Here is a 15,281-nt window from a genome sequence, read left to right on the forward strand (position 1 = left end):
TTGTTCCCCCGAATATTTGTGTTTTTCTGGCAAATCACTGAGGATTGAAATCACTACATAATGACATATATTTGAGTTTCAGACTTCATATCCTTTAGAATATGTGTACTAACAGAAATCGTATTATTCTAGCAACTTTCTAAGTTCATAAGAGAAATATTTGAAATCTGTCCCTATTTTTGGGCCTTTGTTCTCCCATTCTTTAAGGCTTTGTCTAGATTTCTTGTACTAAGAGGTTGAGAGGTATGCCTTCTGTGACTTGATCATTCACTTATGGAGATGTGTGTGATTTCTCTCATTACTACCTTCTTGAAAGATGCGGTGTATCATACTGCTACTGTAACGTAAACTAGGAACATTTTCTCTAAAATAACTAGTTCTTTCTGAAAATCAACATCGTCAGAAGTCAGTCTAGACAATCTCACAGATTTGCCTTTTTAATAATTATTTTCAAGAATGTTGACCGCTTACTATCCATATAAATGCATATTTTGCTAAACAGAGGTAATCTACAAACACCAGTTTTACATTTTTCTCTTTTTTTAATTTTATTTAGAAAATTGAAAGCTTATGCAGACCCTGTTGCTGTAAAACACCCAAATAAATGCTTTTGCAGTATATTCTTTGCAAGAGCACAGTAAATAAAATCCATGCCTCATTACATTGTGAAATGAAAGCTACATATGACTGCCTACCTTATTAATTATTAAGAAGGCACTTCTTTTCCTCCTCTCTGAAATATCTGGGCTATGAATATTAACAAGATGTTTTGCATACAGCAAGACACATTTTAGTGTTACACAGGAAGAGGAAATTAAGTTATGAAAGCATAGCTCAATGTTATGATTGTTTTAGTTTAGTAGGCAGGCAGTTTTTTTTAAGTTATTTTTTTTTTCATGATAATTACCAAATCTGTCAGGCACTTGCATTTCCTTAAACACTGCTGTTGGTGTTGGTATCAAAACCAAGATTAGAACCATGAAGTTGGAGGTAAGGGAATATTAAAGCACATACCGATACACTCATACAGTATTACTGAATGGAAACTGGATTTTTTTTATTTTTATTTTGATATTATTGGTAATTCTTAGCCTACATTGTATAAGCCTGTGACATTTAATGTTAAACCATTTATAAAATGTATTCTGTTTGAGGAATCTAAAGATGCAGGGAACTGCGAGAGACAATTATATGTGTTGTGATACCTCTGACTTGTGCGACATTAAACTCTGGAAAACAATGCAGGTTGCAGCATTAGGAAATGTAAAAAGAAACTGACTTTGCAAATATAAAGTTATGACTGCAGCCTAAAATTGTGAAGAATGCTTTACCCTTCTATATATATATATATATATATATATATATATATATATATATATATATATATGAATAGTTACCTGACTGAGTGCTGTCATCACTGTATAGTTTGTCAGAAATATTTGTTACATTATTTGTGAAACTCATGTTTCTTCATATTCTTATCCTTTTATTTGAATTATATATTATTATTTTAAAAATAACACAGTGTATATCATGGTTTGCTCCTTCCGTTGCAGTCCATAGTGTGACTGGAAGGGATCTTTGGATCAATTCACTTGTCTGATTGACAAATGTTCAATAAGTAAATAAACAAGCATGCATGCGTGTGAGTGTCTGTATATATGCACATGTATGCTTGTCCGTGTGTGTATGTCTGTCTGCATGCACGTATCATACACAGTTTTAAATTCTGTCACTAGACAAGTTTTGTGAGGATTGTTTCTGAGCTGAATTGTTTCTGTTTATGAATGTTTCATATAGTTGTCTTTGTATGTATCTGCATGACTGAATCATAGTCTGTAAGGACAGTAAGATCACATTTCCTTTTGTATGTATGTGTGTGAACATCTTTCATTTTGTGTTTATGTATATGCTATATAAATCATGGAAATACCAAGTATTTCAGCAAGTATGGATTATATTTGTATGTCCATGTAAAAGTCGTTATTTATTTTTTTTCAATTCCAAACTTTTAAAAAAGAAATCTTTGCCATTATGGACAGACTAGTTTGTGTTTTCTTGCCAAACAAAACTGTTTTAACAGTGGATAGAATTAAGCAATCATCTTGAGACAACCTAGCTCTGATGTCTTCCTTACATTACAGTGCAGTGAAAACCAGACTTCTGAGTAAAACTGAGTGAGTGGCGCATAGTTTAATTAGTTTATTACTGGACCAAATGCATTAAATGGCATTTACTGTGACTGTTCTTGTTATCACAGTGGTTTTCTTAGCAATGTTGTTCTGCAAATGTTGTCTGTGATGGTGTATGTTTGTGTAGTGTTTAGATGGTTTGGCTTTGAGGAACATAAGTGTTTTGTCGTGTTCTTTGAACTGCAGTTACAGTTCAGTTATACTGATTTGCTGAGTGCAGTGCTTCAGATAGGGAGTGGTAAGTTTTCACACTCATGATCTTTGTCTTTTTGCCACAGTTGTCTGACCACAGGGTAAATATATTTAAGTACGGGGAGTGTTGGGGTACAAGGGGTTTGTCCCTTCTCTGCAGAATAAAAGCATGTTTTATTTGCTGTTATTGATTTTTTTTTAATGATAGTAGATTTTTTATGTCTTTTTATTGAAAATGTATTGGTTTCTATTTTAGTAGTTATGATTGTTATGACTTTGCTCTGCTGGCATTGAGCCCTCAGTTTGTATGATCTAGACTCTAATGGATAGAGATTTGACAAGGTGAGTGAGCTGTGTTCACATTGGCAAACATTGAGGCCAACATTTCTTCCATACACTGAAGGTGTAAGGCCGAACAGTAATGCACTGTGTCTTCATACACTAGGGTGTAACAAAGCTATACTCTTGTTTCATACACACTAAGCTGAAAGGGGGCACATGAGTTTTGTATACTGGGGTTGAAAGGAGAACAGAGGTGCCCTCTACTCCTACACATGGGGTGACTGTTTCATACAGTACTGTATAGCGCAAAAGAGATTTCTCACTAACATTCAGTGGGCTGTACTCGATTTTCTTAGAGTATTATAAGGAAGGACAGAATTAACAGCGGACCGGAGTTCTGCTGTGGTGACCCCTAACTGGGAAAAGCCGAAAGACAACAACAACAACGTTTTATCTGCTGTTGATTTCTGTTATCTGGGATGTATGTGTGAGGAATGTAATACTCAGTGCTGCAGTTCTGTATCACTTGCAGCAGATTGAGTGAAGAGAACATATTTGTCTGTTTGGTGACTGAGCAGTGTTCACCTTCCATACAGTAGGAGGCAAGATGACAGAATCAGCATTAGCAGTTAACTCAGCTGTGCACTTCCATTCAGTAAGGCACTGTGTTGAAGTAGGAGTGACTAAGTTTAGCTCCACTAAAATATAGCATGCTGCACGTTATCACTGTCCATAAATGATCAATAATTAGCTTTCGTACACTAGAGTGATTTATCACCGATTGTCTGACCTCTACTTTCCAACAGGCAAAGGAAAAGGAGTGAAGGGTATTATGGACATTAAAAGAGATGCACTGTGTACGTCATATCCAGAAAAGTAGTTCTTCTGGTGATGACTGAAAACTAGGATATGCAATGGGAATAGTTTTCCTCCACCAAAGTATATAGGTGTCCGTATCTGAGCTTTAATCACCTCGCATATGCTATAGTGCAGACAAGTAGGTTTCTCTCTGGTACTGAATGACTAGAACTTTCCATGGGATTCAGAAAGGACTACCACCAGAGGTAAACTGTAACACTGGTGGCCATCCACTGCTGGATGTAATTAAATAAAAAAAAAACTTTGATTCAGAGACAGGCCCAGCACAGTGAGTGTACATGGTCAGCAGAATCTCCACCATGCCCATTCAAATGCTAGTGAGACATTCAGGGGGAGCAATTAATACTGATTAGCCATGTGCTGTCCCCCAGAAATGTCTGAGCAATTCCGAAAAGTACTTGGCTACTTAAATTAGCATGGCCGCAGTGTTAATGAACACTGCCAAAATGCTGTGTTCTGTCATTATGGTCAATGGGGGATCTTATATTAACACATTCACTCCAGTACAGCTCTTTTGAGTGTGTAACTTTAACTCACAGTGGGTGTGGCTTGAACCTTTTAAAAATAAAGTTATCACTTTACAGTTTTCATATCTCTGGAACCATAAGTGATGAAAGAAAACTGTAAATAGCAAACTGTTCAGGATAAATTAATCTTTACATTAATGGCATTCATTCAGTTTGATGTTTTAAACTGGATTTTATGAGCCAGAATAAATCTTTTGTAATGTTGTATAAACAGATTATATGTCCCTAACCATTCAAGCAAGACACATACTGCTAGCAGGAATTTCTTGATATAACTGCGAGCTTTCACATGAGGTTATGCACTTCTGTCTGTTACCTGAATGTTGAGATATTTATTGAAATATGAAAATTATTCCAAGACAAGTAAACAGTATACAAATAATATTCAATATCTCATTAGCTGCATTAGACAGAGGTCAAATATCAATATAATTCTGTTTTCCACAATACATACTTTAAGATGAAACCTTGTGATGCCTTCCATGTAGCATGGTTTTGGAGTAATTAATGCAAATATAAATGAGCAACATCTGATGCCTAGAGGCACAGTAGGAGTTAACTGCAGAAACGCCTGGAGGTGCACTCGGCTGTAATGAATTAAAGGTAAGATCAGTTAAGTGGCAATGGAGATGTAGTGATGGGTAGTATGCGAGTCTGAGTATGTGTATGGCGATCACTGTACATGTCTCATGTCTGCAGGGGTCTTGGATAAGTTTGAGTGTGTGAGTATGTGTCTGCCTGGGTGGTCTCAGTAGGGAAGATGATTAGTGTATTGATTTTGTGTGTGTGTGTGTGTGTGTGTGTGTGTGTGTGTGTGTGTGTGTGTGTGTGTGTGTGTGTGTGTGTGTGTGTGTGTGTCTGTACGTGTGCATGTGAGTGCTTGTGTATTTGCGAAAGGTAAATGTGTCAAGTGTGTGTGGAGGGGGAGTATGGATGGGTACCTTTGCCAGTTGGATGTGTGGCCCTCCTGTAGTAATTACTGCCAGAAAGTGATATTAAGCAGTGATGTTAATTACTTGTGATTCCGAGACATGCACATTAATCCGGTCTTCCTCATTATGGCTAAACATGTCTCTGAATCATATTATAAGCAGTCACATAAACTGCACCTTTTGGCCACTGCAATTTATACTCGTGTTTGGATTTTTTTCTTAATCCTAGGGTCTTTCTCCATACAGTAGGAGATTAGGGTGCAGTTGAGCATAGAGTTGAAAGTTGTTAGTCTGCAAATGGTGCAACAGCTTTATTTATTTATGTATGTATTTTAAAAAAAAGTATGTTATCAGTCATATAATTATTTTTTTTTTCAGATACCAGAGGCTTTTGAAGATGTTGCTGTTGACTTTTCAAGTGAGGAATGGAAAATTCTGAGCAAAGAGGAGAAAAGGCTACACCGGGAAGTGATGGTGCAGAACTTCGATCATATGTTATCAGTAGGTAAGAAGGAAGGTCCTGGAATATCTGGTTAGTAGCTGAGTGTACATGACATCAGTAGGTAAGAAGGAAAGTCCTGGAATGTCTGGTTAGTAGCTGAGTGTACATGGTATCAGTAGGTAACAAGGAATGTCCTGGAATGTCTGGTTATGAACTGCGAGTACGTGGTACCAGTAGGTAAGAAAGAAGGTCCTAGAATGCCTGGTTAGTAACGGTGAGTACATCGTAGCAGTATATTTCATAAGTATATTTCTCTGCATATTTAACACATAACTGTAGTGCTTAACTTGTTCTTTCATAAGTAAAGTATTTTTATTTAATCACGTTTAAGAAGCTTGTGGCTGATCATCTGTTAACTTATTTATTAATTGCCAAATCATCTGTTTGCTTGTTTATTAATTGCCAAAATAAAGGCAAAAGGTGACTGGCTTCAACAATTTGATGAGCAAGAATGGGAGGAGATACTAGACAGTCATTCTTGCTTTACCAAAGATAGCTTGAACCTCTCCCTCCGGGGGTTCCACATATTGGCCACATACTATATTTTAAGTAGAGTTCAGCTAATGTATCTCTCAACATAACATAAACAAATCAAGCACCTGATGTCATCAATATGGCTCTGCTCAAAGCCACAAGTCTAAATTAAAACGTTGCCTGATCTTGAGGCTATGCTGTATTTGAGAGCATACATCTATGTATTATTAATGAAACTTTGTTTAAAAGTACAGAAAACACTCCTTCCATTCCAGTGCTTTGCTCCTTCCTCACCATTTGGTCTAATGGTCACTGCTGTGTGTTATCTATGTTTGTTAGGGATCATGTCACTTCTAGGCAATCTCTAGAGACCTGGACAGTGAACTAATTAAGAACCAAATCAGACTATACAGGACTAGCTGTGAGATCATAGCTTGTTGCAGGGACTCCTCTGTGCTCCCAGAAAACCATGTTAGGTTCCTAAATAGTCTGGATGAATTCCAGATCAACATGAATTCCATTATCGTAGGAGACTTAAATTATCTGACAATAAACTGGGATACATATGCCTCAGCTATAGGTTACTCCCATAGTTTCCTTGATTTCATAAACATAAACTCCCTGCTACAAATTGTCAGGGGAGGCCACTGGAGGACAATATTCTTGACCTGGTCTTTACCCGCATGATATCAATATTAACTGTCCCTCTAGTATCCCTTTTCCAGGTAAATCCAGTCATAAACTAGTAAAGTTTTCCTTCAAAATTTCCCAACAGTTCGATGCACATATAAAACAGTTCAGTCTTCAGAAGTACAGACCTTCTGTGATTCTATGATGAAGGCTGAAAATTCAAGTTTAAACTATATTGCCTAAGGTAATAACACAGAAGGTAGTTACACCAGCAAACTATTGTGTACCTTACTGCATTAACCTGGCAGTCCTGTCTAGATTCAAACAAAATGGGAAGATTAAAGGTAAATCATCTTGGTGGTCCATAAGTATAAATAACATAAAGAAATGCTTCTTAATCCATATAGAAAAATAAAAAAATCATTCCAACCAAAGCTCGTTAAGAAGCTAAAAAACACCAGCAGGAATGTTAAGGCATCCCACAAACTTAGACTAGCATCAGAACCTGCAGTTTTTGATTATACTTAAGTAGGTGTAAGAATAATCAAACTCAACAAAAGAAATAGACAGAGCCTATATTCCTATACCACTGCCAGATTATGGATAGGGTGCCTTTCTCTATCACTCAACTAGACTCATTAAAAACTTTCAGTTCTGCACTAAAATGCCACTACCTCACTAATGATATCTGTTGCTGTGCACAAAAGTCTAAGCCACCATAAACAAATACAATTTAATTATCCACTCTTTTTTTCTCTCCTCCATTAAGCAACTCCTCTTAACCTTTCTAAGAACGTTCTCTATATCAGCTAACATATTCTAATCTCTCTATCTACTCCTAGGCAATGTCTGGACCTTCCTAAGTCATTGTTTATTTATCTTTAGTTCATTGTGTATTTATCTTTAAAGTACTCTGTATTAAAAAAAAGTTTTGTGGAGCTTTTCTCCCCAAGCCTCTACTGAAAATGGGTTTCTAACCCAGTGGACTTTTCCTGTCAACAAATGTCAATAAATAAATAAACTAAATAGAATTACAAATTCTTTAGTTATGTTAGGAAGCTAAGGAATAACACCCAGCATTGTTCAGAACTTTTCCAAAATGACACTACCTATTCAGATCCATTAAAGATATTAGCTATACTAGTAGCAAATAAATTCAGTGCAAATTTCACCCCAAAAACAAATGTACAAAGCTGACGTAATCTCAACTTCCCCCCATCTTAACCAAAGAACATTTGCTAGTGATACACTCCAGCATGAAAAGTATGTCATCCATGTGGTTTGATAATATATCCGGTTGCCTGATAAATATGCCCTGGTTGACTCACTTGTACAGCTATTCATCCTGAGCTGAGTCACTGCTTTTGTCTCTGAAGTGTGGTGCACAGCTGTTGTGATGCCACGCACAAAGGTGGACATACCATTAACCCTAGAAGCAAAAGACCCATTAGTCTGACCTGTCTCATCTGCATAGCCATGGCATGTGTCATAAATTACCTAACTTATAATGAGATCAAAAGTCTTATTAAGGCTTTATTCAGAGCTATTCATCTTTAAGGGTAGATCCTGTCTAATGAATCTGGTCAACTGTGAGAAAGTAATTCAAGCTGTGAACGGTGGACATACTGTCCAAACAGCATATTTCAACCTGGCTAAGGTTTGACACCATTCCACATGCTAACATAATAAACAAGCTGAATGAGCCCCTGGTTCACCCCTACATAATTAGGTGGATTGAAAACCGATTAAAGGATAGAACCAATGTAGTATGGGTGAAAGGTGCATCCTCATTAAACATGAAGGTGATTAGTGGTGTTCCTCAGGGCTCCATGCTGGGATCTCTAATATTCAGCATCTACTTTACAGATATCAGCATTACAAATGGGGATCTCTGGCTAACCAAGTTTGTAGACCACTACAAACTTGGCATCATCCTTAAGTCCCCCTCTGATATGCAGAAGCTCTACCTGGAACTTGCATGTCAACAACTAGTGCTTAAAAATGGTTAAAACTCAATGCTAAACAGAGCAATATTACTGCATTTTGTAAACAATCCCTTCATCCATCTTGTATAGTATAATCAACAGCCCATTTTAAAATGAAAGTGTAGTGAGAGACCTTAGAACAAGGCTAGATAATTCATTTGCACTTGATCATCATATAAGGGTAATGACATCTTTTACTTGCTGCAGCTGACTGCAAAAGGTTTTTCATCTAGACCCAAGGAAGTTCTTACCTTGTCTACCTTCTGCCTTAATCAGAACTATTATGGAATAGAGTGCCCCTTTTGGGATGTATCTTACTAGGCATATCAAGCAAATAGAAAGACCCCAGAGGTTTCTTGCTAAAAAGATCACAAGTTTAAAAGGTGATCTGCCAGGAAAGTCTGGAAACAGTGTCTGTCTATTCAGTGTACTGTAGATTCCTAACTGGCAATCCATGCCTTGCTTTTCAGGTCATTAGGGATCCAGCAGTCCAAGACCTCTTAAATGTCTACAAATCAAGAAGTCCTTCTAACACAAGAACCAAGGATCTAAACCTGCTTCACCAAATAAAACATGGTAGTAGAGGGACAGATTTGCTAAGCAATGTTTCCCTATTCTCTGGAACAAACATTCATTCCTAATTAAGCAACGCAACACCCTCTCTCTATTTAAAACTGTATAGATATCCACAAATTTATTTTTGACACGCTTAGTCTTTTTTTCTTTAAAAAAAGTTTAAGGTCTGAATTGGGACTGTAAGAAAATATTTTGTATAGCTGTTGGCATCCACCTATAACTGACCAGACTGCTCTGCTAAACACTACAGACTGTGTATGTGTATTTGACTTAACAAGAGTGTAACAGTAACTAGGAGTTCCCTGGTGAAGTAGTTTGTGGTGGTAGCAGTTCAACACCATGAGATATCTTACCAACCTTCCTTGGACATTTGTGTGACTGTGTGTGTGTGTGTGTGTGTGTGTGTGTGTGTGTGTGTGTGTGTGTGTGTGTGTGTGTGTGTGTGTGTGCGTGTGTGCGCACGCGCATGTGTGTGTCCTTTTTTGCTTGTGTATTTGTGTGAGTTTATTTATAAACCCAGAGACAGTGGTGAGAAAATGGTCTGGAGAGGCAGGTCAAGGACTCTGCACAGTGGATGTTCTCTGAGAAGCCTTTTCTTGGGTGTGGATGATGTAGGCCCATAACTAGGGAAACTGTGCATATTTCTTCCATGCTCTTGAAGCCAAGATGCAATGTGGAAAGTTGGTTAGTGATTTTTGCCTTTTTATACTTTCATCTCTTTACTATCTTTGTTGTGGTTTGAGAGACCATTCCCCTAGCAGATGAGAGATTTTAGATTTAGATAATGTATTTATGGGCAGTGAAGACGATCTGTGGATGCCCACCCCCATGCCAGCCATAAACCCTGTCCACTTCACAGGCCTTTTCTTCATCTGAGGCTGTTGGTGAAATTCCCATTTTCTTTTCTGTTTAGTTTCAGTTGCCATCAGAGTTACCAGTGCAGATTCCTTGCTCTCAAAAAGTGGACCAGTTTAGTTTCATGTGGGTGCTTCCTGCTGATGCTGCTGAGCCAAAGCAGCTTCCTACACTGGCTTAAAATATTATTTGGTAGAAAGTTGGTAACCTGTAACGGACTGAAGAAATGTTTTCTGTACTGACGGAGGCCTCAGAAAGGGAAATGCATTCCCCTAGAGTGCTTCTTCACACAATTAATATCACATCAAAACACATTTATGTAGTAAAACAGCAGTCCTCAATTATTAAAATGAGCAATTATCACTTAACTAAATCCCTTGATTTTAGAATGGGTCTTAAAGAAACCCTGTCATTGAGGCCAGGTTCCCTTTCAATACCAAACCTCAAAATCCACTGAAGTTCTCTCTGTGTTCAGTGTAATTCTTTAAATCACCATCTCTGGGATTTTTAAACACTACCTCCATTACTTTAAAAACAAAACTGTGTTGCAAGTCAGATTCTAACACATGTTTAGCTAAAGCATTTGTAGCATCACACTTTTTTTATTGTGTAAAGGTACTCACAAATCCTCTCAAAGAGCATTCTATTAGTTTTTCCTATATAGTAACTGTTACAATCTTTGCAGGTAGCTAAATAAACCAGATTTTTGGTCTTACAATTAGCATTAACTTTAAAGAAAAAAGTTTGTCCAGAGACAGGATGTATAAATTCATTAGCACCATCTATATGAACACAATATCTACAGCTGCCACAGTGATGAGTCCCTGTAAAAGACTGTGATTGGGGGAACTCATTGTAACTATCTGTGTAACAGAAACGTCGTTTCAAAGATTTTTTATTTTTATAACTAATAAGGGTTTTTTCACCTATCAAGTCTCTAATACAAGAGTCTGAGGTTAGAATGCCCCAATTGGAATACATAACATCATTGACCTGCTTAATGTCACTAGCAAATGACAGGGTCAGGGAAATACGTCCACCTCTCTGTGGACATGGTCTCCTATCAAAATCGTCACCATCTTCAGAAAAGTATGGCTTAGCCCTTCCCTTCCTCGAATTCATGACTTCTTTTGTCATTGTGTCCACTTCAACATTACTATAGCCTCTGGTCAGGAACTCATTTGAAAGTGTACCCAAATCTGCTAGAAAACCTTCTTCAGTATTATTCAATGTTGACATCCTCATCCCTTGTCCCTTCAAAACATTCCTGTACACATGTGTCGGATGCACGCTATTATGCTGTAATAATGTGTTCTGTCTACAAGATTTTCTAAAGAGCCTGGTTGTAAAATTACCTGTGGCTTCCTTATTAATCTTAACATCTAAGAAAACTACTTCTTCCAAGGATACAGAAGAAGTGAACCTAAGAAAGGAGGTGGTACTATTCAAATAATCCAAGAACTCATTCAACTGTTGGTTGTCACCCTTCCAAAAAAGTATGACATCATCAACAAACCTTCTGTAAAATATAACTGAAGTATTGTAATGATTACCAAAAACATAGTGTTCTTCCCAATGAGCTAATATCATATTAGCATAGCTATTAGCACATGACGTGCCCATAGCTACGCCCTTTTCCTGTATTCTGGAACATAAACACATTATTTTCAAGAATAACTTCCAAAAACAAACACAAAAGATCAATGTGTTTCTCATCATAACCACTGTGTTTTAACAAGTATTGTTTAACCATAATGATGCCATCAGTATTAGGGATGCATATAAACAGGGATTCAACGTCTAAGGTCATTAGCAGTCATTGAGAGGCAACCTCTCTATTATCATGTACGAAAGCATACAATTCTTTTAACAATTGCCTTGTGTCATTCAGCACTGTTTTAGCTTTCAAAAGTACTGGTCGAAGTTGTTTATCGACATATATAGAAAATGGTTCAGTCAGCCATTTCCTTCCTGACACTATAGGTCTAAAAGGAGGTTTTGCCATGTCTTTATGGATTTTAGGGAGTCCTTGAAAAACTGGAACAACTGGATGTTCCACATTAAGATATTGTGACAGGCTATCAGTAATAAGAAAATTCTGTACACAATCACGTACAGTAAAAAATATTGTACATTGCAAGTGCCAAATGAAATCTTGTTCAACATTTTCATAGACATTATAGAAGGAAAGGCAACACTGTGGTGTAGGCAAACTGGTCCTCCAAAAAGACTAGTATCCAATGTAAAAAATATAGGAGGCACCAGACTAAGGCAGGTGAAGATAAAGTTCAATTTTAATCCATGTTGTTCTACTAAGAATTGTTTAGTGTCTCTAAGGAGTTGTTCCTTGCCAATAGAAGGGCAGAGACTAATGTCCTAGTAATTCACGTGATGGCATCAGATACGACACACACATTTAAATTCGTGGTAGTAGAGAAAGTCAAAATAGGTTGTAGAGGTGGCCCTATAAAGAACCTGGTAGAAAATAAGGAACTTGAATGGATCATTAGGATATGGGCTAATATAGGCAGGGGCCTAAATTACAAAGTTTCTATTAAACCTGTACTTACTCATAAACCACTGTACAGATAAAAAAATGTTAAATGTAATTTTAAATATATTTTATAATTTTATTCTAGGACTACAGACTAAACTTGGCACTTTAAGTATGTCTATTATATTGTTTTTAATTTACAGCTTAATAGTATTGTCTTAATTGAACTTTGATTCTGATTGGCTGTTTGTAACTTTTAAATATGTGTGAGTAATGATTTTAACTGTCTGATGAAGTAGCTCTTGCTACGAAAGCACTCACCATTGTTTGTACTTTGTCTGTGGATTAAAATTGAACTTTATCTTCACCTGCCTTGGTCTGGTGCCTCCTATATTTTTTACACTGGATTTTCATAGACATTGTCAACAGATAACATTTCCATCAGTGAGTTAACATAAAACGCTCGATCTAAAATAAAAATCGCTCCCCCCTTGTCTGCCATTTTTATTGTAATATTGACATCATCTTGTAAAGTTTTCAAAGCTCTCCATTCTGACTTCCACAAATTGTAAAACACATGTCCCCTGTTACTAGTCAAATCTACATCCTTCTTGGTAAACAATTTAAATAAATCCTGCTCAGGCTTGATAATAAAAACTTCAAGAACTGCATTAAGCAGAGGTTGAAAAACACTTTGCTTTTTGAAAGGTAATGACAGAAAGTTCAGAAGCACTATCACAAAAATAAATCTTAAGTGCTACATTTCTGGTAAAGAGTCTTAAATTAACCAAAACATCTGATAATTCAGACTTCTCGGCAGGTACAAAATTAAGGCCACGTTGTAATAATGTTAACTCAGTTTCAGACAGTACCTTGTTTGAAAGATTCAGAACGAAGTACTTGTCGTCCTGTTCCAAAACTGTTTCAGAGTATGCGTAGTCTCCGATTGCTGGTGTCCCCTCTTCCTCCATCTGTTCGGTGATACATCGCATTCTCATTTATCCTGTTCTCAACTGCTTCACAGGAAGCGGTAACTGTAGTTCCCCAAAAACCTGTGTTGTAGAAGCATTTTTCCTCCTTACATCAGGTAAAGAGGGCTGTTTACAAATCCCTTCTGGCTGGGACACCGTTCTTGTCATTCCTTGATTAGAAGTAGATGCAGTTCCACTACTAATAACTGCCAGGGGTAGCTAAACAGTCTGTTGTTACGTCAGTTGCTTCTTCTCTAACCGGTTGAGCTGTTTCATTAATGGCTGGTACGTTAGTGGAATTCTGTCTAGGCCACATAAACACATGACCATTTGTAAAGTCTGAGATGTCCCGATTCAGTTTCTTAATTTTTTGCATCTTAAGACGCATCTTATAAGCGGACACATTATCTACTATCTCATCAATAGCAGATAGACATGCTTCACGATCACAGCTATTTAGCAAATGTTGCTTCCGCTCTTCTATTGCTGTTAGTAACTCACTCTCAATAGGTGTAAAAAACTCTATTAAGAGGCGAATGTAGGCATAATTGTGTTACAGATTCAAACGTTGCCATTTAGTAAGTAGTTCACTATAGCTGTCCCCATAGGAAGGCATAAGCATGACCCTCAGTCCTCTGGGAATCACTCGATGTTGCAAACAAGCTACCATATGTAGCCTCTGCCACTGGAAGCATTTTAATTTGTACAGGTTATTCTCCAAAAGTTTTAGATCTACCGGTGAGGGTAGAGAAACATTAGCATTGTTCAGAACACTTGAATTAGAACTGTCAATGTTCAATAACAGATTCACTTCCATCCGTAGCAATCTGTTTAAACGATCATTACCAGAGTGCTTACCAACATTGCTGAGAGAAGAGTCAGTAGCAGCAATTCCATTAGTACGTTCAGCCATGTCCGCCAAGGAGGAAAAGCAGCAATACACAAAGTTCAATATACCTCCAAAAGGCTAGACTGGGAGACCAAAAAACAGCAATATTCTCAAGTAAATAAAGTAGAAGAAATCCCAGAAGACAAAGCTGTAGCACAATTCTTTTAATAAAAACAAACCTTAACAACAAATGGTGAGCGCTTTCGCACCAAAGTGCTTCTTCAGACAAATAACATCAAAGCAAAACACATTTATATAGAAAAACAGCAGTCATCAATTATTAAAATGAGCAATTATCACTTAACTAAATCCCTTGATTTTAGAATCAAATAGATATTAGATATTGTGTTCATATAGATTGTACTAATGAATTTATACATCCTGTCTCTGGACAAACTTTTTTCTTTAAAGTTAATGCTAATTGTAAGACCAAAAATCTGGTTTATTTAGCTACCTGCAAAGATTGTAACAATTATTATATAGGGAAAACTAATAGAATGCTCTATGAGAGGATTCGTGAGCACCTTTATTCCATAAAAAAGTGTGATGCTACAAATGCTTTAGCTAAACATGTGTTAGAATTTGACTTGCAACACAGTTTTGTTTTTAAAGTAATGGAGGTAGTGTTTAACAATCCCAGAGGTGGTGATTTAAAGAATTATAGCTGCAGTGGTGGTGCTGCGGTAGCATTGTCGCCTCACAGTAAGACGTTGTCCTGTTCAATTCTCAGCTAGAGTGTCTACTGTGTGGAGACATGCGTGAATGGGCATACCTTTGTTGAAAGTTGTGCATCAGGGCTGGCAACTCGGCACGTAAAAATCTACTGCCAATCATTAGCGGACCGGAGTTCCGCTGTGGCGACCCCTAACCAAGAAAAGCCGAAAGACACAACAACAACTGA

General features: G+C 37.2%; 1 protein-coding gene across 1 annotated transcript in view; it reads left to right on the plus strand.

Annotated features, from left to right (window-relative positions):
• LOC122789797 overlaps positions 1 to 15,281 on the plus strand; it is an 825,084-nt gene that overhangs the window by 409,694 nt on the left and 400,109 nt on the right. The window contains 1 exon segment of the mRNA XM_044057239.1: positions 5,383 to 5,509. Coding sequence (XP_043913174.1) covers positions 5,383 to 5,509 — 127 coding nt within the window.

This window comes from Protopterus annectens, chromosome 15.part0, assembly GCF_019279795.1.
Source record: "Protopterus annectens isolate FY-2018-M chromosome 15.part0, PAN1.0, whole genome shotgun sequence".
NCBI lineage: Eukaryota > Metazoa > Chordata > Ceratodontiformes > Protopteridae > Protopterus > Protopterus annectens.